At 46.6% G+C, this 27299-nt stretch overlaps 2 protein-coding genes across 2 annotated transcripts; both read left to right on the top strand.

Annotated features, from left to right (window-relative positions):
- Nucleotides 1-40: 40 nt before the first annotated feature.
- Nucleotides 41-17557, top strand: LOC135291839 (uncharacterized). The gene is made up of 34 exons (XM_064406092.1): nt 41-99; nt 228-399; nt 620-730; nt 1698-1836; nt 2661-2776; nt 3231-3410; nt 3553-3663; nt 4155-4293; nt 4717-4805; nt 5266-5445; nt 5588-5698; nt 6190-6328; nt 6711-6799; nt 7257-7436; nt 7579-7689; nt 8169-8307; nt 8689-8777; nt 9184-9333; nt 9555-9665; nt 10157-10295; nt 10709-10791; nt 11183-11332; nt 11553-11663; nt 12161-12299; nt 12715-12803; nt 13189-13338; nt 13559-13669; nt 14167-14305; nt 14721-14809; nt 15195-15344; nt 15565-15675; nt 16174-16312; nt 16738-16826; nt 17300-17557. The coding sequence occupies exons 1-34, from the start codon at nt 41-43 to the stop codon at nt 17555-17557; spliced, it is 4362 nt and encodes a 1453-aa protein (XP_064262162.1).
- A 145-nt stretch (nt 17558-17702) lies between these two features.
- Nucleotides 17703-24106, top strand: LOC135291844 (uncharacterized). The gene is made up of 11 exons (XM_064406100.1): nt 17703-17808; nt 18295-18433; nt 18858-18946; nt 19420-19599; nt 19817-19927; nt 20436-20574; nt 21123-21226; nt 21690-21830; nt 22053-22163; nt 23181-23319; nt 23871-24106. Exons 1-11 carry the CDS (start codon nt 17749-17751, stop codon nt 23957-23959), a joined length of 1302 nt encoding a protein of 433 aa, XP_064262170.1. The 5' UTR covers nt 17703-17748; the 3' UTR covers nt 23960-24106.
- Nucleotides 24107-27299: the final 3193 nt, after the last annotated feature.

Raw genomic sequence — 27299 nt, 5'->3', positions numbered from 1 at the left:
AAAATTTTAGGACATCCCTGACTAACTTGAAAATCTAAAAATGTTTCATTTTTTAATTGAGTCTCAGCAAAGAATTAAAAACCAGCAAGTCATCCTTGGGTTAAAGACTGAGGTCCCCGTCACTAGTGGCCAATCACAGATTGTGATGGCACTTACCAGAGAGCAGCCCTTCCAAAGTAGTAGGGACTTTTCTAAAACTGTGGGGACATCACTGCCTCCCTTCAAAGACTAAACATCTTCTTTGCCTTGGCTTTTCAGTCTCAGCAGTCGGATAACAACTGCCAGGTCTCTGTTGGTGGAGTTTTCCAAAATCTGACTCTCAGTAGTCTGACACGTGTGGTGGTTATTGAACAAAGGAGTGAGCAATTCTCATGGAAAACCATCTGGAACTACAACACGGTGAGTGGCAGGGAGGAGCCTTGTTCACAAAGTGTGTGAGGAGACTGGCTTCTGGAAGAGCTGGCCCAGGGATGGGGATTGTTTCCTTATTCTGACTGTCTGCAGCCCATGGTTTGGGGTAGCAACTCTTGCCATCCATTCCTGTTTTAACAAAGGGTTTCCTCCAATCCCAATTGTGGAAAAACTGAATTGCAAGTGGTCAATAACTTTTTCTTTACAGGGTGTCATTGCAACCAAATTGGTGCAACAGAACACCTGCTACATTTCTGTCATGAACAGAAATGAGATGCCCAGCTTTGAGAATCTGGCCCACCTGGCTTCACAGAACGGGGTAAGATTCAAAATCTGTTACTGTAGTTGGTAAGCATTTTTTTTTTGAGACACTGCTATTTTCCAAAACTTCTTAACCAATGGACATTTTATTGCTGATATTTTTGGTAATATTTTTCAGTTACATTATTTGTGAACACTCAAAAACTACGATATCCTTTTTCAAAAGCCTTTAGGACAGGTTCATCATATTGAGCCCAACTCCCAGATTAGATTATTTTTACAATTATTTAAATTATTGTACAACTGACTCTTTTTTGACCATCTTAGTATCTACGAATCAGATTTTTCATTGTTTTATAATTTCACATCCTCAAAGTGTAAAAAAAAGAATTTTTCTTCAGACATTCTAAATGAGGAAGAACAAATATTGCAGTATTACAGAGAAAATCTTTAAGTAAGCTTTCAAATATTTTGAAGAAAATTATGCACCATGTTTCTTTAGTTCAGCCATGCACATTAGCACAGACATTATACAAATGATCTCAGCATTGAGCATATTTGCTTAACACAAGCTTCCCTTGAAATCTTACAGCTGAGTTGGTAAAAAACCCACACTTTAAACAGCAGGAAGAGCTGTAGGGCAGAAGGGAATCAGGAGGAGACTTCTCCTGCCAGCTGACAGCCCGGGTGCCCCTGAGGGGCCAGGGCAGTGACTGAGCACATGCCTTGCAAGGAGCTCTGGCTCCACAGAGTGGCTGAACTCCTCTTCTCCTCTTCAGCACTCTCCTTGTGCTGCTGCTTCCCCTCAGGCTCCTGCACCTTGGCTCCCTTAGAACCATCTGCCTTTGGAGCTGCCTTCAAGGCTTGCCAGTGGTCCCACAGTCTCCCAGGGACTGAAAAGTGTCCCTAGAGGCAGTTGGGACTCCAAAACCCAGCCTTGAGTCATCCTTCCTGAGCTAGGAATAGACCTAGCAGGAACCAGCTCCCAGCAATGAGCTTGCTGAATGCTGGTTTTTGTTCTTTAGAACCAGGTTGGCCTTGGAAGACCTACCAAGAAGATCACCTTTGTCACCAATGGACTGGTCAACAACCTCTACTCCTATGGAACAGAGATCACAGCTATGTGCAGTGGACTCACCACCTACATGGCTACTGAAGTTCACAGTGAGTGCAAGCATGGGAAATCTGAGTTTTCTGACCTGGCCTTTTTGTCTTCTGGGGCATGAGTAAGGCACAATTGCTGCTTTTCCACTTTGGGCCACACAGAAACCAAGGTCTGCAGCAGTTGCACAAAGGGTTTGACACTCCTGCAGATCAAGACAGGAACAGGGTGGGGTGACAGCCCCCAGAAATGACCCAAACCAAACCCTTACAGCTACTCTCTAGGAAGCTTAATTGGGCTTAACAATGAGCCCAGAATGCTTTGGCTCACACTGTGCTTCCCTTTAATATCCAGACAACAAGAATGGGCGTTCTAAGAAGCGCTGTCCTTCAGGTCAGAGCTTGCTGAGTTGACTCAGGCAGCCACCAAAGCCTTGTGCCTTGCAACACAAAGCCAAGTGGCTTCCTCACCTGTAACTTTTTCCCTGGGGCAATGATCCCATTTCCCAGGGCTAAAATGACCTACACATGGTAGGATTCTTCCAGAATGCCACAGCCCATGTGACTGGGCCAATGAGCTGGCAGCTGCCTCACCATGCCATGCACAGACATTGGGACTCTCAGGACAAAGTGCAATAGAGCCACAATTTCTGCACAGGAAATCCCCAAGGGTGTTCAGGAGTAGATCTCTGTGAGCATTCCAGGCTGAGCCACCAAGCCAGTGCTCACTGGGGACTCCAAGAGAATCTGTCCCTTCCACGGCTCAAACACTCCCAGAGCAGCAACTATTCATACCTGGTGTGCTCTGAGCAACACCACCACCTTCTGTAAAAGGTCAGCCAAGGTCTTAGGCATGAGCTCATGGTGTATTTTCTTTTCTTTTCCAGCTTCTCAAGGACACCAGGTGAATCTGGGATCATGCATTACCCTTGAAGTCCTGAGAATTGTGGAGCTGAAGTACTGCAATGGCAATGGCAATGGCAATTGGAATGGCAATTTCCCGGTGAGAAAAGCTTAGCCCTTAGCTTTTCATGTGTAAAATGCTGGAGGCTCAACAGCTGCTGTCCCAAGCCAGCCCTCATGCCCTTCTTGCCGGGCATCTCCTCTTTTGAGAAGTTCCTGCTTGGGGGAGCAGATGCTGAAAGAGAGCAATGGGTCAGAAGAGATTTTCATCCAAGACCTTTCAGAAGGGATTTACTCTGGCCAGTGCATTGCACTCATCAATGTCAAAGCCACCAAATGACAGTTGTCAGATACAGCCATGATTTAATAAATACATGAAAATAATTTTTAGGACCTCTGCCCACTGCCACAGGCTTAATTCAAGCTCCTTTGGAAAAAACTGAGGCTTCTCAGGGGCAACACTTTCTCCACTATGGCAATGATTTTTCGGATACTTGGGGGACATCACTGTCTCTGTTCAAAGAAGAAATGTCTTCTTTCCCTTGGCTTTTCAGACTCAGCAGATTCCTGGGGACATCTTCAACAACAACACGCAAGGCGGCATCTTCAACCACACACAAGTCATCATTGGGGGCCAGTCCCAAATTGTGACCATCAACAGGCAATGGCATGTGGCCATCATTGAGCAAAAGACCTTCAGCGGGTCCTGGAAAACCATCTGGAACTACAACACGGTGAGTGGCAGGGGTGACTTATTCACAAAATGTATGAGGAGACTGGCTGCAGGGACAGCTGGCCCAGGCATGTGGCTTGTTTCCTTCTTCTGACCATGTTGAGACATAAAAGAATGAAGTGCTGTATAATATCATTTCACAGGGTGTGATTGCAACCAAAGTCACTCAACAGAACATCTGCTACATTTCCATCATGAACAGAAATGAGATGCCCAGCTTCAATAATCTGGCCCGCCTGGCAGAAGAGAGCAGGGTAAGGTTCCCAGCGAGTAGCAGAGTCCTGACCCTGGAGCTCATTGATCTGTTTCTTCATGGGCTTTTTCCTTCTGGACAGGATGAAGTTGTCACAAGTGGCAGGACTTTCTTTCTCTCAAAAGGAGTGGGGAATTTTTTCATAGGAATGCTTTGCTGAAAGAGGAAAAGGGTTGCACATTCCGTTTCCGAGTTCTGATTTCTCTGAGAATGTTGAGCACTGCAGCTTGCTGAAAACAATTTTTCTGAGAGCAGCTCTTTGAGAGCCCTGATTCTTTTGGCACGCCAGGATCTTAAAGTCCTTTGCAAGCCTTTCAATACCAATCTTTTTTGGTCAGCTCAGAACTTTGCATGGCAGCTTGGCCAGACTCCCTTTTCCTTAGGGGTGTGCAAGAGAATCTCCCTATTCCTCAGGTTTTCCCCTAAGGAATGTACCAAGCAGGAGCCAGATCACAGCACTGATCCTGCTGAAGGCTGGTTTTTGTTCTTTAGAATCAGATCGGTTTTGGAAGACCTACCAAGAAGATCACCTTTGTTGCCAATGGATTGGTCAGCAACCTCAGGTCTTATGGGTCAGATGTCTTCTCCATGTGCAGTGGACTCACCACCTACATGGCTTATGAAGTTCATGGTGAGTGCAAACAAAGGAATTCTGTCTCTAAAGGACCTGGCATTTGTTTCCCTTGGGGAATGACCAATGGACAATTGCTGCTCTTCCACATTGAGTCAGACAGAAAACAAGGGCTTCAGCACTTGTACAAAGGGTTCAACGTGTTTGCAGATCAGGAGTGGAACAGGGTGGTGGCACAGCCCACAAAAAAGACCCATAACAAACCCTTACAGCTCCTTCCTGGGAACATAAAGGAGGCTGAAATTAGGGCCCGGAGTGTTTCAGCTCACACTGGGCTACCATGTAATGCCCAGTCAATAAAAAGTGTCACCCTAAGTGTCACCAGCTGTCCTTCAGGTCAGAGCTGACTGATGATTTAAATGGCAGCCAATGTTTTAGGCATCAGCTCATGGGGTTCTGTTTCTTCCTTTCTGTCTTCCCAAGGAGTCCAAGTCAATCTGGGATCATGCATTACCCTCGATGTCCTGGGTGTTGTGGATCTGAAGTACTGCACTGGAAATGGCAATGGACAAGTGAGAAAACCTTGCCCTTACCTTTCTTCAAACAAATTGGCGGGGGGGGCTTCAGAGCTCTTCATCCCTGATGCCCTTCTTGCCGGGCATCTCCTGTTTTGTGAGGTTCCTTCTTGAGGAATGCCATTGCTGAAACAGAGCAATGGTGAGGACAGGTTTCCATCCAGGACATTGAGCATGGATTAACTGTGGCCAGTCCTAATGAGCTGGTCAACTCCTAAAGGCTCCAGATGACAGCTGTCAGATGCAGAAATGATTCAGTGAATGCTGAAAAGAATTCTTACGGCCTTTGCCCACTGCCACTGCCTTCATTCTGGGTCCTTTGGAAAAGACTGAGTGCAAATCCAGTACTTCCAGGGGGCAGCACTTCTTCCATTGTAGCAGGAATTTTTCAGATGCTTTTGGGGACATCAGTGTCTCTGTTCAAAGAAGAAATGTCTTCTTTCCCTTGAATTTTCAGTCTCAGCAGATTCCTGGGGACATCTTCAACAACAACACGCAAGGCGGCATCTTCAACCACACACAAGTCATCATTGGGGGCCAGTCCCAAATTGTGACCATCAACAGGCAATGGCATGTGGCCATCATTGAGCAAAAGACCTTCAGTGGGTCCTGGAAAACCATCTGGAACTACAACACGGTGAGTGGCAGGGATGGCTTGTTCACAAAATGTATGAGGAGACTGGCTGCAGGGACAGCTGCCCCAGGCATGTGGCTTGTTTCCTTCTTCTGACCATGTTGAGACATGAAAGAATGAAGTGCTGTATAATATCATTTCACAGGGTGTGATTGCAACCAAAGTCACTCAACAGAACACCTGCTACATTTCCATCATGAACAGAAATGAGATGCCCAGCTTCAATAATCTGGCCCGCCTGGCAGAAGAGAGCAGGGTAAGGTTCCCAGCGAGTAGCAGAGTCCTGACCCTGGAGCTCATTGATCTGTTTCTTCGTGGGCTTTTTCCTTCTGGACAGGACAATGTTGTCACAAGTGGCAGGACTTTCTTTCTCTCAAAAGGAGGAGAGAATTTTTCCATAGGAATGCTTTGCTGAAAGCGGAAAAGGGTTGCACATTCCGTTTCCGAGTTCTGATTTCTCTGAGAATGTTGAGCTCTGCAGCTTGCTGAAAACACTTTTTCTCAGAGCAGTTCTTTGAGAGACATAATTCTTTTGCCATGCCAGGACCTTGAAGTCCTTTGCAAGCCTTTCAATACCAATCTCTATTGGTCAGCTCAGAACTTTACATGGCAGCTTGTCCAGACTCCCTATTCCTTAGGGGTGCGTGAGAGAATCTCCCTATTCCTCAGCTTTTCCCCTAGGGAATGTACCTAGCAGGAGCCAGATCACAGCACTGATCCTGCTGAAGGCTGGTTTTTGTTCTTTAGAACCAGTTTGGTCATGGAAGACCTACCAAGAAGATCACCTTTGTTGCCAATGGATTGGTCAGCAACCTCAGGTCTTATGGGTCAGATGTCTTCTCCATGTGCAGCGGACTCACCACCTACCTGGCTTATGAAGTTCATGGTGAGTGCAAACAAAGGAATTCTGTCTCTAAATGACCTGGCATTTGTTTCCCTTGGGGAATGATCAGTGGACAATTGCTGCTCTTCCACCTTGAGTCCGGAAGAAACCCTGGGGGCTTCAGCACTTGTACAAAGGGTTCAACATCTTTGCAGATCAAACTAGATCCTTCCAGCTCCTTTCCAGAAAGCTTATGGGGGCTCAGTTTTGGCCCAGACTGTTTCAGCTGACACTGAGATCCCATGTAATGCCCACTCAATAAAAAGTGTCACCCTAAGTGTCACCAGCTGTCCTTCAGGTCAGAGCTGACTGGTGAGTTAAATGGCATCCAAAGTCTTAGGCATCAACTCATGGGGTTTTGTTTCTTCCTTTCCTGCTTCCCAAGGAGTCCAAGTCAATCTGGGATCATGCATTACCCTCGATGTCCTGGGCGTTGTGGATCTGAAGTACTGCACTGGCAATAGCAATGGACAAGTGAGAAAACCTTACCCTTACCTTTCTTCAAACAAATTGGCGGGGGGGCTTCAGAGCTCTTCATCCCTGACGCCCTTCTTGCCGGGTATCTCCTGTTTTGTGAGGTCGTTCTTGAGGGTGCATGTGCTGAAACAGAGCAGTGGGTGAGGAGATGTTTCCATCCAGGACATTGAGCATGGATTAACTGTGGCCAGTCATAATGCACTCACCAACCTCTAAAGGCTCCAGATGACAGCTGTCAGATGCAGAAATGATTCACTGAATGTTGAAAAGAATTCTTACGGCCTTTGCCCACTGCCACTGCCTTCATTCTGGGTCCTTTGGAAAAGACTGAGTGCAAATCCAGTACTTCCAGGGGGCAGCACTTCTTCCATTGTAGCAGGGATTTTTCAGATGCTTTGGGGACATCAGTGTCTCTGTTCAAAGAAGAAATGTCTTCTTTCCCTTGACTTTTCAGTCTCAGCAGATTCCTGGGGACATCTTCAACAACAACACGCAAGGCGGCATCTTCAACCACACACAAGTCATCATTGGTGGCCAGTCCCAAATTGTGACCATCAACAGGCAATGGCATGTGGCAATCATTGAGCAAAAGACCTTCAGCGGGTCCTGGAAAACCATCTGGAACTACAACACGGTGAGTGGCAGGGATGGCTTGTTCACAAAATGTATGAGGAGACTGGCTGCAGGGACAGCTGGCCCAGCAATGTGGCTTGTTTCCTTCTTCTGACCATGTTGAGACATGAAAGAATGAAATGCTGTACAATATCATTTCCCAGGGTGTGATTGCAACCAAAGTCACTCAACAGAACGCCTGCTACATTTCCATCATGAACAGAAATGAGATGCCCAGCTTCAATAATCTGGCCCGCCTGGCAGAAGAGAGCAGGGTAAGGTTCCCAGCGAGTAGCAGAGTCCTGACCCTGGGGGTCATTGACCTGTTTCTTCATGGGCTTTTTCCTTCTGGACAGGATGAAGTTGACACAAGTTGCAGGACTTCTTTCTCTCAACAGGAGTGAGGAGTTTTCCATAAGAATGCATTGCTGAAAGAAGAAGAGGGTTGCACATTCAGTTTCTGAGTTCTGATTTCTCTGAGAATCTTGCGCTCTGCAGCTTGCTGTAAACACTTCCTCTGAGAAGCTCATTGAGGGCCTTAATTCTTTTGGCATGCCTGGACCTTGAAGTCCTTTGCAAGCCTTTCATTACCAAACTGCATTGGTCAGCTCAGAGCTTTGCATAGCCACTTGTCCAGATTCACTTTTTTCCTTAGGGGTGTAAGAGAACTTCTCCCTATTCCTGCTAGGGAATGTGCCTAGCCACAAGCACATCCCAGCACTGATCTTGCTGAATGTTGGTATTTGTTCTTTAGAACCAGTTTGGTCATGGAAGACCTACCAAGAAGATCACCTTTGTTGCCAATGGATTGGTCAGCAACCTCAGGTCTTATGGGTCAGATGTCTTCTCCATGTGCAGTGGACTCACCACCTACATGGCTTATGAAGTTCATGGTGAGTGCAAAGAAAGGAATTCTGTCTCTTAATGACCTGGCATTTGTTTCCCTTGGGGAATGACCAATGGACAATTGCTGCTCTTCCACCTTGAGTCCGGAAGAAACCCAGGGGCTTCAGCAGTTGTACAAAGGGTTCAACATCTTTGCAGATCAAACTAGATCCTTCCAGCTCCTTTCCAGAAAGCTTACGGGGGCTCAGTTTTGGCTCAGAATATTTCAGCTGACACTGAGATCCCATGTAATGCCCAGTCAATAAAAAGTGTCACCCTAAATGTCACCGGCTGTCCTCCAGATCAGAGCTGACTGACCATTTGAATGGCAGCCAGTGTTTTAGGCATCAGCTCATGGGGTTTTTTTTCTTCCTTTCTTGCTTCCCAAGGAGTCCAAGTCAATCTGGGATCATGCATTACCCTCGATGTCCTGAGAGTCGTGGATCTGAAGTACTGCACTGGCAATGGCAATGGACAAGTGAGAAAACTTTACCTTTACCTTTCTTCAACCAAGATGGGGGGGGCGGTGGGTGTAGAACCTGAGCTACTGCCCAGAACCAGCCCTGATGTCCTTCTTGCCTGGAATCTCCTCTTTTGTAAGGTTCCTTCTTGAGGGTGCAGATGCTGAAACAGAGCAATGGGTGAGGAGATGTTTCCATCCAGGACACTGAGCATGGATTAACTGTGGCCAGTCCTCCTTACAGCCTCTGGCCAACACCACAGCCTTGGTTCTGGGTCCTTTGGAAAAGATAATGGCAGTTCCTGGGGGCAGCACTGGAAGGGGGGTAGAACTCCATTGCTTGTAACAGGGATTTTCCAGAAGCTTTGGGGACATCACTGGTTCCCTTCAAAGATGAAATGTCTTCTTTCCCTTGGCTTTTCAGTCTCAGCAGATTCCTGGTGGTGATGGCAACACACAAGTCATCATTGGGGGCCAGTCCCAAACTGTGACCATCTACAGGCAATGGCGTGTGGCCGTCATTGAGAAAAAGGCTGGCATTGGGTCCTGGAAAACCATCTGGAACTACAACACGGTGAGTGGCAGTGAAGGACTCTTGTTCACAATGTGTATGAGGACACTGGCTCCTGGTAGAGCTGGCCTAGGGAATGGGGTTTGTTTCCTTCTTCTGACAATGTTGAGTGCACAGCTTGGGGTAGGAACTCTCAGAATTTGATTCTTTTTTAACAAAGGGTTTTCTCCAAATCCAATGGTAGAAAGACTAAAGTGTGAGTTCTCAATACCTTGGTTTCACAGGGTGTCATTGCAACCAAAGTCACTCAACAGAACGCCTGCTACATTTCCATCATGAACAAAAATGAGATGCCCAGCTTCAATAATCTGGCTCACCTGGCACAAGAGAGCAAGGTAAGGTTCCCAAGTTCTAGCAGATTCATTACCCTGGAGTTCATTGGCCCTATTTCTTCATGTGCTTTTTCCTTCTGAACAGGAGAATGTTGTCAAAAGTGGCAGGATTTTCTTTCTCTCAACACTAGTGGGTCTTGAGACTTTTGCATAGGAATGCTTTGCTGAAAGAATAAAGAGGTCTGCAGCATTTCCTTCCACCTCTTCTCTTCCTCAAATGATATTGAGCTTGCTGGGCAAATACATTCTCTGAGAAGCCCATCAAGGTTCTTGATTCTCTTGGCATGCCAAGATCTCAAAGTCCTACACAGACTATTCCATCCCAAACTGCATTGGCCAGCTCGGAATTGTTCATGGCCGCTTGGCAAAACTCCCTTTTCCTTACGGGAGAGGGAGAGCATCTCCCAATTCCACAGCCTTTCCCCTAGGGAATGTGCCTGGCCACAACCACATCCCAGTACTGAGCTTGCTGATTGCTGGTATTTGATCTTTAGAACCAGTTTGGTCATGGAAGACCTACCAAGAAGATCACCTTTGTCGCCAATGGATTGGTCAGCAACCTCAGGTCTTATGGGTCAGATGTCTTCTCCATGTGCAGTGGACTCACCACCTACATGGCTTATGAAGTTCATGGTGAGTGCAAGCAAAGGAATTCTAAGAGACCTGGCATTTGTTTCCCTTGGGTAATGATCAGTCTACACTTGCTACTCTTCCACCTTGAGTCAGGCAGAAAACAACGGCTTCAGCAGTCGCACAAGGAGTTTAAGATCTTTGCAGATCAGGACTGGAACAGGGCGGTGGCACGCCCACTATAAATGACCCAAAGCAAATCCTTACAGCTCCTTTTTGGGAACATAAAGGAGGCTTAAATTAGGGCCCAGAGTGTTTCAGCTCACACTGGCCGCCCGTGTAATGCCCAGTCAATAAAAATTGTCACCCTAAGAACAGCTGTATTTCAGGTCAGAGCTGACTGACCATTTGAATGGCAGCCAAGGTCTTAGGCAGCAGCTCATGGGGTTTTGTTTCCTCCTTTCTCGCTTCCCAAGGAGTCCAAGTCAATCTGGGATCATGCATTACCCTCGATGTCCTGAGAGTCGTGGATCTGAAGTACTGCACTGGCAATGGACAAGTGAGAAAAACTTACCCTTACCTTACTTGAACCACATATTGGGGGAGGGTTTCCGAGCAGCTCCACAAAGCCAACGCTGATGCCCTTCATGCCTGGCACCTTCTCTTTTGAGAGGTTCCTTCTTGAGGGAGCAGAATCTGAAACAGAGCAATGGGTGAAGACAGGTATCCATCCAGGACTTTGAGCATGGATTAACTGTGGCCTGTCCTCATTACAGCCTTTGCCCACTGCCACAGCCTTGGTTCTGGGTCCTTTGGAATAGACAGAGAACAGGGCTGGCATTTCCCGGGAAGCAGCACTTCTTCCATTGTGGCAGGGATTTTTCAGAAGCTTTGGGGACATCACTGGTTCCCTTCAAAGATGAAATGTCTTCTTTCCCTTGGCTTTTCAGTCTCAGCAGATTCCTGGTGGTGATGGCAACACACAAGTCATCATTGGGGGCCAGTCCCAAATTGTGACCATCAACCGGCAATGGCTTGTGGCCGTCATTGAGAAAAAGGCTGGCATTGGGTCCTGGAAAACCATCTGGAACTACAACACGGTGAGTGGCAGTGAAGGACTCTTGTTCACAATGTGTATGAGGACACTGGCTCCTGGTAGAGCTGGCCTAGGGATGGGGTTTGTTTCCTTCTTCTGACAATGTTGAGTGCACGGCTTGGGGTAAGAACACTCAGAATTTGATTCTGTTTTAACAAAGGGTTTTCTCCAAATCCAATGGTAGAAAGACTAAAGTGTGAGTTCTCAATACCTTGGTTTCACAGGGTGTCATTGCAACCAAAGTCACTCAACAGAACGCCTGCTACATTTCCATCATGAACAAAAATGAGATGCCCAGCTTCAATAATCTGGCTCACCTGGCACAAGAGAGCAAGGTAAGGTTCCCAAGTTGTAGCAGATTCCTGACCCTGGAGTTCATTGGCCCGATTTCTTCATGTGCTTTTTCCTTCTGAACAGGAGAATGTTGTCAAAACAGGCAGGATTATCTTTCTTTCAACATAGTGGAGCTTGGGAATTTTTCCTAGGAATGCTTTCCTGAAAGAACAAAGGGGGCTGCATCATTCTCATCTCCACTTTCTCTGAGGTTGTTGAGCTCTGCGGCTTGCTTGGCAAAGCCTTTCTCTGAGGAGCCCATCAAGGGTCTTGATTCTCTTGGCATGCCAAGATCTCAAAGTCCTACACTGACTATTCCGTCCCAAACTGCATTGGCTGGCTCTGAACCTGGCATTGCAGCTGCTCTTGCCCAGACTCCCTTTTCCTTTGGAGTGCAGGAAAGCATCTCTTTATTCCACAGCCTTTCCCCTGAGGAATGAATCTAGCAGCAACCATATCCCAGTACTGACCTTGCTGATTGCTGGTATTTGATCTTTAGAACCAGTTTGGTCACGGAAGACCTACCAAGAAGATCACCTTTGTTGCCAATGGATTGGTCAGCAACCTCAGGTCTTATGGGTCAGATGTCTTCTCCATGTGCAGTGGACTCACCACCTACATGGCTTATGAAGTTCATGGTGAGTGCAAACAAATTCTGTCTCTAAATGACCTGGCATTTGATTCTCTTTGGGAATGACCAATGGACAATTGCTGCCCTTCCACATTGAGTCAGGAAGAACCCTGGGGGCTTTAGCAGTTTTATGAAGGGTTCAACATGTTTGCAGATCAGGACTGGAACAGGGTGGTGGCACATCCACTCTAAATGACTCAAAGCAAACCCTTACAGCTCCTTCCTGAGAAACTAAAGGAGGATTAACTTAGGGCCCAGATTGTTTCAGCTCACACTGGCCTCCCGTTAATGCCCAGTCAATAAAAAGTGTCCCGCTAAGAACAGCTGTCCTCCAGGTCAGAGCTGACTGATCATTTGAACGGCAGCCAAGGTCTTAAGCATCAGCTCATGGGGTTTTGTTTCTTCCTTTCCTGCTTCCCAAGGAGTCCAAGTCAATCTGGGATCATGCATTACCCTCGATGTCCTGAGAGTCGTGGATCTGAAGTACTGCACTGGGAATGGCAATGGACAAGTGAGAAAACCTTACCCTTACCTGTCTTGACCCTCATTTGGGGGGACGCTTTGTGAGCTGCTGCACAAAGCCAACCCTGATGCCCTTGTCTGGCATCTTCTCTTTGTGTGGTTCCTTCTTGAGGGTGCAGATGCTGAAACACAGCAATGGGTGAGGACAGGTATCTGTGTGGGATTTTGAGCATGGATTGACTGGCCTGTCCCCCTTACAGCCTTTTCCCACTGCCACAGCCTTGGTTCTGGGTCCTTTGGAATAGACAGAGAACAGGGCTGGCATTTCCCGGGAAGCAGCACTTCTTCCATTGTGGCAGGGATTTTTCAGAAGCTTTGGGGACATCACTGGTTCCCTTCAAAGATGAAATGTCTTTTTTCCCTTGGCTTTTCAGTCTCAGCAGATTCCTGGTGGTGATGGCAACACACAAGTCATCATTGGGGGCCAGTCCCAAATTGTGACCATCAACAGGCAATGGCTTGTGGCCGTCATTGAGAAAAAGGCTGGCATTGGGTCCTGGAAAACCATCTGGAACTACAACACGGTGAGCGGCAGTGAAGGACTCTTGTTCACAATGTGTATGAGGACACTGGCTCCTGGTAGAGCTGGCCTAGGGATGGGGTTTGTTTCCTTCTTCTGACAATGTTGAGTGCACAGCTTGGGGTAGGAACACTCAGAATTTGATTCTGTTTTAACAGAGGGTTTTCTCCAAATCCAATGGTAGAAAGACTAAAGTGTGAGTTCTCAATACCTTGGTTTCACAGGGTGTCATTGCAACCAAAGTCACTCAACAGAACGCCTGCTACATTTCCATCATGAACAGAAATGAGATGCCCAGCTTCAATAATCTGGCTCACCTGGCACAAGAGAGCAAGGTAAGGTTCCCAAGTTCTAGCAAATTCCTGACCCTGGAGTTCATTGGCCCGATTCCTTCATGTGCTTTTTCCTTCTGAACAGGAGAATTTTGTCAAAACGGGCAGGATTATCTTTCTTTCAACATAGTGGAGCTTGGGAATTTTTCCTAGGAATGCTTTGCTGAAAGAACAAAGGGGGCTGCACCATTCTCATCTCCACTTTCTCTGATGTTGTTGAGCTCTGCGGTTTGCTTGGCAAATACATTCTCTGAGGAGCCCATCAAGGGTCTTGATTCTCTTGGCAAGCCGAGATCTCAAAGTCCTACAGAGACTATTCTGTCCCAAACAGCATTGGCTGGCTCTGAACCTGGCATTGCAGCTGCTCTTGCCCAGACTCCCTTTTCCTTTGGAGTGCGGGAAAGGATCTCTTTATTCCACAGCCTTTCCCCTAAGGAATGCATCTAGCAGCAACCATATCCCTGTCCTGATTTTGCTGATTGCTGATATTTGTTCTTTAGAACCAGTTTGGTCACGGAAGACCTACCAAGAAGATCACCTTTGTTGCCAATGGATTGGTCAGCAACCTCAGGTCTTATGGGTCAGATGTCTTCTCCATGTGTAGTGGACTCACCACCTACATGGCTTATGAAGTCCACGGTGAGTGCAAACAAATTCTATCTCTAAATGACCTGGCATTTGATTCTCTTGGGGAATGACCAATGGACAATTGCTGCCCTTCCACATTGAGTCAGGAAGAACCCTGGGGGCTTTAGCAGTTGTATGAAGGGTTCAACATGTTTGCAGATCAGGAGTGGAACAGGGTGGTGGCACATCCACTCTAAATGACTCAAACCAAACCCTTACTGCTCCTTCCTGAGAAACTAAAGGAGGATTAACTTAGGGCCCAGATTGTTTCAGCTCACACTGGCCTCCCGTTAATGCCCAGTCAATAAAAAGTGTCCCGCTAAGAACAGCTGTCCTCCAGGTCAGAGTTGACTGATCATTTGAACGGCAGCCAAGGTCTTAAGCATCAGCTCATGGGGTTTTGTTTCTTCCTTTCTGTCTTCCCAAGGAGTCCAAGTCAATCTGGGATCATGCATTACCCTCGATGTCCTGAGAGTCGTGGATCTGAAGTACTGCACTGGCAATGGCAATGGACAAGTGAGAAAACCTTACCCTTACCTGTCTTGACCCTCATTTGGGGGGACGCTTTGTGAGCTGCTGCCCAAAGCCAACCCTGAAGCCCTTGTCTGGCATCTTCTCTTTGTGAGGTGCCTTGTTGAGGATGCCGATGCTGAAACAGAGCAATGGGTGAGGACAGGTATCTGTGTGGGATTTTGAGCATGGATTGACTGGCCTGTCCTCCTTACAGCCTTTGCCCATTGTCACAGCCTTGGTTCTGGGTCCTTTGGAATAGACAGAGAACAGGGCTGGCATTTCCCGGGAAGCAGCACTTCTTCCATTGTGGCAGGGATTTTTCAGAAGCTTTGGGGACATCACTGGTTCCCTTCAAAGATGAAACGTCTTCTTTCCCTTGGCTTTTCAGTCTCAGCAGATTCCTGGTGGTGATGGCAACACACAAGTCATCATTGGGGGCCAGTCCCAAATTGTGACCATCAACAGACAATGGCGTGTGGCCATCATTGAGAAAAAAGCTGGCATTGGGTCCTGGAAAACCATCTGGAACTACAACACGGTGAGTGGCAGTGAAGGACTCTTGTTCACAATGTGTATGAGGACACTGGCTCCTGGTAGAGCTGGCCTAGGGATGGGGTTTGTTTCCTTCTTCTGACAATGTTGAGTGCACAGCTTGGGGTAGGAACACTCAGAATTTGATTCTGTTTTAACAAAGGGTTTTCTCCAAATCCAATGGTAGAAAGACTAAAGTGTGAGTTCTCAATACCTTGGTTTCACAGGGTGTCATTGCAACCAAAGTCACTCAACAGAACGCCTGCTACATTTCCATCATGAACAAAAATGAGATGCCCAGCTTCAATAATCTGGCTCACCTGGCACAAGAGAGCAAGGTAAGGTTCCCAAGTTCTAGCATATTCCTGACCCTGGAGTTCATTGGCCCGATATCTTCATGTGCGTTTTCCTTCTGGACAGCAGAATGTTGTCAAAAGTGGCAGGATTTCCTTTCTCTCAACACTAGTGGAGCTTGGGAATTTTTCCTAGGATTGCTTTCCTGAAAGAACAAAGGGGGCTGCACCATTCTCATCTCCACTTTCTCTGAGGATGTTGATCTCTGCGGCTTGCTTGGCAAAGCCTTTCTCTGAGGAGCCCATCAAGTGTCTTGATTCTCTTGGCATGCCAAGATCTCAAAGTCTTACACAGACTATTCCATCCCAAACTGCATTGGCTGGCTCTGAACCTGGCATTGCAGCTGCTCTTGCCCAGACTCCCTTTTCCTTTGGGGTGCGGGAGAGCATCTCCCTATTCCACAGCCTTTCACCTAGGGAATATATCTAGCAACAATCAGATCCCTGTACTGATCTTGCTGATTGCTGGTATTTGTTCTTTAGAACCAATTTGGTCACGGAAGACCAACCAAGAAGATCACCTTTGTCGCCAATGGATTGGTCAGCAACCTCAGGTCTTATGGGTCAGATGTCTTCTCCATGTGCAGTGGACTCACCACCTACATGGCTTATGAAGTTCATGGTGAGTACAAGCAAAGGAATTCTGTCTCTAAATGACCTGGCATTTGATTCCCTTCGGGAATGACCAATGGACAATTGCTGCTCTTCCACATTGAGTCAGGAAGGAACCCTGGGGCTGCAGCACTTGTACAAAGGTTTCAACGTGTTTGCAGATCATGACTGGAACAGGGTGGTGGCACAGCCCCCTATAAATGACCCAAAGCAAACCCTTACAGCTCCTTTCCGGGAAGCTAAAGGAGGCTTAAGTTAGGCCCCAGAGTGTTTCAGCTCACACTGCCCGCCCGTGTAATGCCCAGTTAATAAAAAGTGTCACCTTACGTGTCACCAGCTGTCCTCCAGGTCAGAGCTGACTGATCATTTAAATGGCAGCCAAGGTCTTAGGAATTAGCTCATGGGGTTTTGTTTCCTCCTTTCTTGCTTCCCAAGGAGTCCATGTCAACCTGGGATCATGTATTACCCTCGATGTCCTGAGAGTCGTGGATCTGAAGTACTGCACTGGCAATGGCAATGGACAAGTGAGAAAATCTTACCCTTACCTTTCTTCAACCTCATTTTGGGGGGAGGGTTTCTGAGCAGCTGCCCAAAGCCAACCCTGATGCCCTTCATGCCTGGCTTCTCCTCTTTTGTGAGGTCGTGCTTGAGGGTGCAGATGCTGAAACAGAGCAATGGGTGAACAGATGTTTCCATCCAGGGCTTTGAGCATGGATTAATTGTGGCCAGCCCTCTTGTGCTGGTCAATTTCTGAATGCACCAGATGGCAGCTGTCAGATGCAGCATTGATTCACTGAATTCCTAGAAAGAATCCTCACGGTCTCTGCCCAACTCCACAGCCTTGATTCTGGGTCCTTTGGAAAAGAATGAGGGCAGTGGCAGCACTCCCCCAGCAGCCAGCACTTCTTCCATTGTGGCAGGAATTTTTCTGTAGCTTTGCTGACATCACTGTCTCTTTCTTCAAAGATGAAATGTCTTCTTTCCCTTGGCTTTTCAGTCTCAGCAGATTCCTGGGGACATCTTCAATAACAACACGCAAGGCAGCATCTTCAACCACACACAAGTCATCATTGGTGGCCAGTCCCAAATTGTGACCATCAACAGGCAATGGCATGTGGCCATCATTGAGCAAAAGACCTTTAGCGGGTCCTGGAAAACCATCTGGAACTACAACACGGTGAGTGGCAGGGATGGGACTTCTTCAAAATGCATCCATGGAGTCTGGCTGTCTGTCCAGCTGGACCAGGGACGGTGATTGTTCCTTCATTTTGGCCATGTTGAGTGCACAGTTTCAGGCATGAATATTCTGCACTCATTCTGGTTTTCAGAAAATGCCTTCACAATCCCAAGGGTTGAAAGACTGAAATGTGAGTGCTAAAAGCTTTTATTTCACAGGGTGTCATTGCAACCAAAGTCACTCAACAGAACGCCTGCTACATTTCCATCATGAACAAAAGCGAGATGCCCCGCTTTGATAACCTGGCTCACCTGGCTGAACAGAGCAGGGTAAGATTCCAGGGGAATAGCAGATTTATTATCCTGGAGTTCATTGATCCATTTCTTCATGGGCTTTTTCCTTCTGGACAGGAGAATGTTGTTCACAAGTGGTAGGATTTTCTTTCTCTCAACACTAGTGAGGCATGGGAATGTTTCCTAGGAATGTTTCGCTGAAATATGAAAGGGGGATGCACCATTCTCATTTCCAATTCCTCTGAGGATGTTGAGCTCCACAGTTTGCTTGGCAAAGCCTTTCTCTGAGGAGCCCATCAAGGGTCTTGATTCTCTTGGCATGCCAAGATCTCAAAGTCTTACTCAGAGTATTCAGTCCCAAACTGCATTGGCCGGCTCTGAACCTGGCATTGCAGCTGCTCTTGCCCAGATTCCCTTTTCCTTTGGGTTCTAAGAGGGCATCTCCCTGTTCCACAGCCTTTCAACTAGGGAATACATCTAGGAGGAAGCATATCTTACTCATTGCTGATATTTGTTCTTTAGAACCAGTTTGGTCATGGAAGACCTACCAAGAAGATCACCTTTGTCGCCAATGGATTGGTCAGCAACCTCAGGTCTTATGGGTCAGATGTCTTCTCCATGTGCAGTGGACTCACCACCTACATGGCTTATGAAGTTCATGGTGAGTGCAAACAAAGGAATTCTGTCTCTGAGTGACCTGGCATTTGTTTCCCTTGGGGAATGACCAATGAACAATTGCTGCCCTTCCACCTTGAGTCAGGAAGAACCCCAGGGGCTTTAGCAGTTGTGTGAAGGGTTCAACATGTTTGCAGATCAGGACTGGAGCAGGGGGGTGGCACAGCCCCCAAAAAAGACCCATACCAAACCCTTACAGCTCCTTTTTGGGAACATAAAGGAGGCTGAAATTAGGGCCCGGAGTGTTTCAGCTCACACTGGGCTACCGTGTAATGCCCAGTCAATAAAAAATGTCAGCCTAAGTGTCACCAGCTGTCCTCCAGGTCAGAGCTGACTGATCATTTGAATGGCAGCCAAGGTCTTAGGCATCAGCTCATGGGGTTTCGTTTCTTCCTTTCCTGCTTCCCAAGGAGTCCAAGTCAATCTGGGATCATGCATTACCCTCGATGTCCTGGGCGTTGTGGATCTGAAGTACTGCACTGGCAATGGCAATGGACAAGTGAGAAAATCTTACCCTTACCTTTCTTGAACCACATTTTGGGGGGAGGGTTTCCAAGCAGCTGCACAAAGCCAACCCTGATGTCCTTCATGCCTGGCATCTCCTCTTTTGTGAGGCTCCTGCCTGAGGGTGCAGATGCTGAAAGAGAGCAATGGGTGAACAGTTGTTTCCATCCATGATCTTGAACATGGATTCATTGTGGCCAGCCCTCTTGCACTGATCAATTTCTGAATGCACCAGATGGCAGCTGTCAGTTGCAGCATTGATTCACTGAATTCCTAGAAAGAATCCTCACGGCCTCTGCCAAACTCCACAGCCTTGATTCTGGGTCCTTTGGAAAAGAATGAGGGCAGTGGCAGCACTCCCCAGCAGCCAGCACTTCTTCCATTGTAGCAGGAATTTTTCTGTAGCTTTGCTGACATCACTGTCTCTTTCTTCAAAGATGAAATGTCTTCTTTCCCTTGACTTTTCAGTCTCAGCAGATTCCCGGGGACATCTTCAACAACAACACGCAAGGCGGCATCATCAACCACACTCAAGTCATCATTGGGGGCCAGTCCCAAATTGTGACCATCAACAGGCAATGGCGTGTGGCCATCATTGAGCAAAAGACCTTCAGTGGGTCCTGGAAAACCATCTGGAACTACAACACGGTGAGTGGCACGGGTGGGACTTCTTCAAAAAAATCCAAGGAGTCTGGCTGTCTGTACAGCTGGACCAGGGACGGTGATTGTTCCTTCATTTTGGCCATGTTGAGTGCACAATTTCAGGTATGAATATTCTGCACTCATTCTGGTTTTCAGAAAATGTCTTCACAATCCCAAGGGTTGAAAGACTGAAATGTGAGTGCTAAAAACTTTTATTTCACAGGGTGTCATTGCAACCAAAGTCACTCAACAGAACGCCTGCTACATTTCCATCATGAACAAAAGCGAGATGCCCCGCTTTGATAACCTGGCTCACCTGGCTGAACAGAGCAGGGTAAGATTCCAGGGGAATAGCAGATTTAGATTTATTATCCTGGAGTTCACTGATCCATTTCTTCATGTGCTTTTTCCTTCTGGACAGGAGAATGTTGTTCACAAGTGGTAGGATTTTCTTTCTCTCAACACTAGTGGGGCTTGGGAATTTTTCCTAGGAATGCTTTGCTGAAAGAACAAAGGGGCTTGCACCATTCTCATCTCCACTTTCTATGAGGATGTTGAGCTCTGCAGTTTTCTTGGCAAAGCCTTTCTCTGAGGAGCCTATCAAGGGTCTTTATTGTCTTGCAAGGCATGCCAAGATCTCAAAGTCCTACACTGACTATTCAGTCTCAAACTGCATTGGCCGGCTCTGGACCTGGCATTGCAGCTGCTCTTGCCCAGACTCCCTTTTCCTTTTGGGTATGAGAGAGTGTCTCCCTATTCCACAGCCTTTCCCCTAGGGAATGTGCCCAGCAGGAACCAGTTCCTGATAATTATCTTGCTAACTGCTGTAATTTCTTGTTTAGAATCAGATTGGTTTTGGAAGTTCTACCAAGAAGATCACCTTTGTTGCCAGTGCATTGGTGAACAACCTCAGGTCTTATGGGTCAGATGTCTTCTCCATGTGCAGTGGACTCACCACCTACATGGCTTATGAAGTTCATGGTGAGTGCAAGGAAAGGAATTGTGTTTCTTAGTGATCTGCATTTTTCTCTCCTGATGAATTACCAATTGCTGCATTTCCACCTCAAGTCAGGCAGAAACCAAGGCCTCAGCAGTTGCAGAAATAGTTCAACATCTTTGCAGATCAGGACTGGAACAGGATGGTGTCACATGCCCCATAAATTATCCAAACCAAACATTCCAGTTCCTTTCCAGTAAAGCTTAATGAGTTTGGGCCCATGAACTGGCAGCTGCCTTGCATTGCCATACTCAGCCATTGGGACCCTCAGGATAAAGTGCAATAGAGCCACAATTTCTGCACAGGACATCCCCAAGGGTGTTCAGGAGCAGGTCTTTGAGAGCATTCCAGGCTGAGCCACAGAGCCAGTGCTCACTGGGGACTCCAAGAGAATCTGTCCCTTGCACAGCTCAAACATTCCCAGAACAGCAACTATTCATACCTGGTGTGCTTTGAGCAACATCACCCTTCTATAGAAGGTCAGCCAAGGTCTTGGGCATCAGCTGATGGTGTATTTTCTTTTCTTTTCCAGCTGTGCAAGGACCCCAGTTGAACCTGGGATCATGTATTACCCTCGATGTCCTGGGAGTTGTGGATCTGAAGTACTGCACTGGTAATTTCCATGGCAATGGACAGGTGAGAAAACCTTAGCTCTTACCTTTCTTGAATCAGTTTGGGGGGCGTTCAAAGCTGCCCAAAGCCAGCGCTGATGTCCTTCTTGCCTGGCATCTCCTCTTTTGAGAGGTTCCTGCCTGAGGTTGCAGATGATGAAACAGAGCAATGGGTCAGCAGAGGTTTCTGTTCAGGACCTTGAGTGTGGATTTACTCTGGCCATTGCTCCAACATGCATTGACCTCTAATGGCACCAGATGGCAGCTGTCAGAATCAGCAAGGATTCACTGAATTCCTAGAAAGAATCCTTACAGCCTTTGCCCAACACCACAGCCTTGATTCTGGGTCCTTTGGAAAGAATGAGGGCCATGGCAGCACTCCTCAGCAGCCAGCACTTCTTCCATTGTGGCAGGGATTTTTCAGAAAATTTGGGGACATCACTGTCTTTCTTCAAATGCTAAATATCTGCTTTCTCTTGGCTTTTCAGTCTCAGCAGACAGGTAACAACTGCCATTTCTCTGGTGCCTGTGTTTTCCAAAACATGACCCTCAGCAGTCAAACACGTGAGGTGATTATTGAGCAGAGGAGTGAGCAGTTCTCCTGGAAAACCATCTGGAACTACAACTCGGTGAGTGCCAGGGAGGGGGCTCCTTCTAAAGCCCTACTGGCAGACTGGCCCTTGGTACAGCCCAGGGACAGGGAATGTTTCTGTATTCTCACCATCCAGAGTCCAAGATTAGGGGTAGAACCTCTCAGCATTTGTTACTCTTGTTAGTCTGAGTCTATCCCATATTTTTGGGTGGAAAACCAAGCTGCAAGTGCTCAATAAGTTTTTGGGTTTTTTTTACAGGGCATCATTGCAACCAAAGTGGTGCAAGAGAGAACGTGCTACATTTCCACCATGAACAGAAATGAGATGCCCACCTTTGATGCTCTCATCAGATATGCTTCAGAGAACAAGGTAAGGTTCAAAATTAGCAGTTGTTTGGAATATTGTACTGTATTTGAAATTGCTTTTTTTGCCTGAAACACTGCTGTTTTCAAAGTCCTCTTAACCAACTGGTAAATTAAAAGCCATTTTAATGGCTATTTTCATGGATATTTTCAGTGATATTTTTCAGGTACATCGTTTGAAGGCTTTCAGAAATTACAATATGCTCTTTTGGATGCCTTTTAGTGCAGGTTTATTTTGAGTCCAAGTCCCAAATTAAATAGATTATTTTTACAATTATTTAAATCAGTATTTCAATTGACTTTTTATATTACCTCAGTAACCAAGACTTTAGATTCTTTGCTGAGTATGTTTCAGCAAGTCTTATTCTCAAAGTCTAGAAAAATATGTTTTCTTCAGAATATCTAATTGAGGAAGAAAAAAAATTTTCAATTTTGTAGAAAAAATATTTTAATAAGCTTTCAAACTTTTTGAAGAGGACTATATACCTTGTTTCTTTAGTTCAGCCATCCACATTAGCACAGGCATACAAATGATCTCAGCATTCAGCATATTCACCTTTGCTAAACACAAGCTTCCCTTGAAGTCTGAGGACTGAGTTGGTAAAAAACCACATTTTCAATAGCAGGAAGAGCTGTAGGGCAGAAGGGAATCAGGAGGAGACTTCTCCTGCCAGCTGACAGCCCGGGTGCCCCTGAGGGGCCAGGGCAGTGACTGAGCACATGCCTTGCAAGGAGCTCTGGCTCCACAGAGTGGCTGAACTCCTCTTCTCCTCTTCAGCACTCTCCTTGTGCTGCTGCTTCCCCTCAGGCTCCTGCACCTTGGCTCCCTTAGAACCATCTGCCTTTGGAGCTGCCTTCAAGGCTTGCCAGTGGTCCCACAGTCTCCCAGGGACTGAAAGGTGCCCCTAAAGGCAGTTGGGACTCCAAAACCCAGCCTTGAGTCATCCTTCCTGAGCTAGGAATAGACCTAGCAGGAACCAGCTCCTTGCACTGAGCTTGCTGAATGCTGGTTTTTGTTCTTCAGAACCAGGTTGGCCTTGGAAGACCTACCAAGAAGATCACCTTTGTCACCAATGGATTGGTCAACAACCTCATGTCTTATGGGTCAGATGTCTTCGCCATGTGCAGTGGACTCACCACCTACATGGCTTATGAAGTTCATGGTGAGTGCAAGCAAAGGAATTCTGTCTCTAAATGACCTGATATTTGTTTTCCTTGGGGAATGACAAAAGGACAATTGCTGCTCTCCCACCTTGAGATTGACACAAAGTGAGCAACAAACGTGCATCATTGTAGAAGAGCAGCTGTGGTTATGGAGATGTGTATAAATCTCCTGAATCATTGTCAGTTGTCAATCACAGAGGTTCTATTGAGGTCAAAAACTATTCTTTTGAAATTATTCAACTAATTCTTTTACTCAGAGGAGTTAATCCTGAGATACCATCCAAGTATTCTGAGCCTTTCTCCAAGCTGATGGTCTCCAGCTTTCTCTTGGAAAGCCAATTCTATGGCTCAGGCTCCAGCTGTTGCATTCTGCCTTAGCAGTAGCTCCATGGACTCACTGCTTGCTTTGCTTTAGGCTTGCTTTGGCAGCTGAAAGGGCTCAATGGGATTGAAAAGGCTCATGCAACGTGAATGCACAGAGCACTTAAAATCATCTAAGCCAGTGCCTCTTTTTTTTCCCCTTTTTTTACTATTTTTGATGTTTGTATAGGACCCCAAGTGAATCAGGGATCATGTATCTCACTTGATGCCCTCAAACTTGTGAATCTGAATTACTGTGGTGGCAATATCAAGGCCTGAAAACCTTACCTTTCTTCAATCAAGAACAGAGGATCCGAGCTGCTGCCCAAGGCAAACCCTGGTGCAATCCTTCCCTCACATCTCCTTTTAGAGATGGTCTTGGGGATTTAGTGCTGACACAGATCAACTGGTGACCACATCTTTCAAATAAAGTCCTTCATTATGTATTAATTCCAGCTTGTTTCTCATTACTGTACCCTTTTTCATTTAAGAACTCCTCTTAAAATATTTTTATTGTCTCCTATCTGCCCCATTTAAGCCCTTCAAATGCTCTTTTGATTGCCAGCTCTCAGCACAGGACACAGACAAAGAGCTGGGCAAGCCCAGGGTGTGTATGCTACAAACAAGGCATTCACAGTGAGGACCTTCCTTCCCTGTTTGGGGAAAGATGCCTCACATTGAGAATCTTGATTCAGGTGACACAAAAGGCAGAAAGAAAGAAGGGTAAAGCATTGAATTTGCCTTTTTTAGGGGAAGGGGAGTCTCCTTTGTGGGATTTACAGAGTTGTTCTGTTCCTAAAATGAGGCAAGGTTGGGATTCCTGTTGCTCAAATCTTTACAATCAAGATTATTTCCTTTTCTCTAACAAAAATGGCAGGCTGCCCCAGGTTAACCAGGTGAATACAAATCTGCCTTTAGCACCAACATCCCTCAGTTTCTGGCATACTCAAATCAGCCCTTAGTCCATAATCAGGTGCACATTGGCACAAAGCATCACTGCAAGTTTACTGGGAATCTGCTCTGCTTCTGATGATCATTGTTTTCCATTTAAAAGTGACTGTTCAATACACTGAGCTTACCATGAGCACCTTTCTCTCAGCTCCCTGTATGCCATGAATTCAATCAGGCAGGTATCAAAGCCTCCTCTTATCAGAGCACTTCCCCAGGAAACTCGTCATGCTTCTGTGAACACAGGGCACCTGCCAATAAGGTAAACCCATTTTCAGATTTAACTTGGGGATATAATGTATAAAAAGCAAGAGTACACATCAATTAGCAGCAGAGCTGGCCTGGCCTGCCATCCAAATGAAGTTCCCTGTAAGTATATCTATCACTTTCTCATAAAACTCTTAAGGCTGGGCAGCTTTTAAGTGGTTTTGAGCTTTTCTTGGCACTAAGAGAACTCTTAGTGATTTCTGACAAAGTGAAAATGCCAAAGGGGTGGGGACTGCAGGGGAGAAATCTCCCTTTTGGCAGGGATGGAGCTCGACATGCTGAAATATGAAAGAGAGAAGGGCTCTGCTCCAGGGGCGACACACACTCGTGACACGTCCACAGGACAATATTCTCTCTCTCCTTCAGCACTCAGAGGCAAATCAACAGTCTCAGCAAGTCACATAAAGTTGGAGCTTAGGAGAACCATGAGCACTCAGATCCTCCTCATCAAAATCCTTTAAAATGAAAGTTTGGACCAATTCAACATCCAAGGGAATGTCTCCATGATAATAACTGTCCACAACAGTTAACACAAATGAATTTATCATCATAACAAATACTTCTCCTGCATACTTAAATCCTCTTCAGCTGATCCCACTGCAGAATGGCATACACAGAGCCCAGGGGTGCAAAGGGTGAGGGTGCAAAGGGTTTAAGAGCATTTAAACACTGACTCATTTACAAGGCGATTCAATAGCGTTGACTACAATTACAACAAAGACTGAGATATAGATTCAAGGTAGCAGCATTCATACCCTAATCACTCCTGGGCACACACACAGGCCCAGAGCTGTTTACATCTCTATCTTTGTGTGCAGAAGGACCTGTTAAAAATTCCCCTGGAGTTCACTGAAAGGGGTCAAATGCCTTTGCACTTCTCACTGGGTGAGGGTTGAGTCTCAAGGAGTGGGGAATACCAGCCCAGCCTTCAAGGAATCAAATTTTGACTGCAAACCTGAGGCTTTGCAAGCTCCAGGAGAAATCCCACTCCACAGGAGAAGCTTGAGGAGCCCACTGCAGTCCTGGGCAGCTCAAAGGCCCCACTTAGCACTGCTGTTTGTGAGTCAGGATGAGATGATTGTCCTTAATTCCAGGAGATTTCCACCCTGGCCTGTCCCGAGTTGGTAACAATGGTCCTGTTCCACTCAGGCTGTGGCACGGGTAGATAATGTTCCAAGGCTGTCAGGGGTGAGTGATTATCCCTTGTTCCCTGCCTGGGTCAGGGAACCAATATTCCTGATATGAGCAGTGTCACTCCCACGTTTCCCTCTGAAGTTCCCAGTTGGGGTAAAGCCTGAATGTAAAGCCTGACACAAGAACACTGATGGCTCTTGTAGCCTTCCCAGCCTCCCCTCTGAGGCCACAAACCATCTCCCCTTTAATCTGATCTCCAAGAGCAATAATTCCCCAAAACATGGCTACTGCAGCCAATGCGTTATTGAGAGGAACACTGCTGGGAATCCACAAAGCTAAATCCTTACCTCCTGTAATCTATCCCAAAAATTGGAACATCAAGAAAAGCTCCAATGAAAGTTCACACTGCTCTGGCACTGGGGTTATGCTTGAGCAGGAGAAACATCATACACGTGGCATTGCTGAAGGAGGCAATAAAACATTTTCTTTTTTTGCCTACCAACAGATTCCTACCTCATAATCATCAGACTCCAGCAGATCAAAACTTCCAAAAGTACAATCCCCACATTTATCAAGCAGCTACACAAGGAAATAATTTTCAGGGACATGCAGCAGGGAAACAAACGACAAAATAATTTTATTGCAGCATTCAGCCCTTCCACACCTAATTCTGAAAACAAATAAAAGGTGGGAGGCTCACATCATTTATTCTGCCTTCAGCAGCATCAGCTCTGCAGTCAGGATGGATTTCTCTGTAAGTATGCATGCTTTTCTTCCTTTTAAACTGAAACTTTGACTCAGACCCATTCCTTTGTCTCTCTGAAGGGCTTCTGCCTCTCTGCAGCACTAAGGCTTTCTCTGGGGACACTGTGCTCCTCCAGAAGGAGCAGCTCAGCCCCTGTTCCCCAGAGGAGCTGAGCAGGGAAGGCTTTCTTCACGGCTTGGCTGTACATTATTCAGAAAGCAGGAAGCCTCATCCCTGCCCGTTATTGCCAACGCTTTTGCACCACTGCAGCACTGCACCAGTGCATCAAGCCCTTCCTGGGATGCCAGAGCAGAAGAAATGGAAAAGCTTTCTCCTCTTTACTCTTGTAGAATGCCTGTGTGTGCCTGCACAGCTCTGAGAAACAACTTGAGGTTCAGCTCTTGAGAGAGCAAGTGTGAAATGTGTCTACTGTGAGCACCCTGGGGTACAGCGAGGGTGCCTCCCTTTGGGGGCACGGATGCAATCCCAGGCTGAAAGCAAAAAAGGGATCCAAGGAGGAGCCTT

The sequence above is a fragment of the Passer domesticus genome, unplaced genomic scaffold (assembly GCF_036417665.1).
Source record: "Passer domesticus isolate bPasDom1 unplaced genomic scaffold, bPasDom1.hap1 HAP1_SCAFFOLD_131, whole genome shotgun sequence".
Lineage (NCBI taxonomy): Eukaryota > Metazoa > Chordata > Aves > Passeriformes > Passeridae > Passer > Passer domesticus.
Note: the sequence above shows the minus strand (reverse complement) of the source record. Positions and strands in the feature narration are given on the sequence as shown.

Coding starts and splice junctions, on each gene's coding strand:
- LOC135291839 (XM_064406092.1), top strand. CDS start 41: ATGTTTCATTTTTTAATTGAGTCTCAGCAAAGAATTAAAAACCAGCAA. Junction 3,664..4,154: donor GCCTGGCAGAAGAGAGCAGG/GTAAGGTTCCCA, acceptor TTTGTTCTTTAG/AATCAGATCGGTTTTGGAAG. Junction 13,670..14,166: donor ACCTGGCACAAGAGAGCAAG/GTAAGGTTCCCA, acceptor TTTGTTCTTTAG/AACCAGTTTGGTCACGGAAG.
- LOC135291844 (XM_064406100.1), top strand. CDS start 17,749: ATGAACAAAAGCGAGATGCCCCGCTTTGATAACCTGGCTCACCTGGCT. Junction 17,809..18,294: donor ACCTGGCTGAACAGAGCAGG/GTAAGATTCCAG, acceptor TTTGTTCTTTAG/AACCAGTTTGGTCATGGAAG. Junction 19,600..19,816: donor CCATCTGGAACTACAACACG/GTGAGTGGCACG, acceptor TTTATTTCACAG/GGTGTCATTGCAACCAAAGT.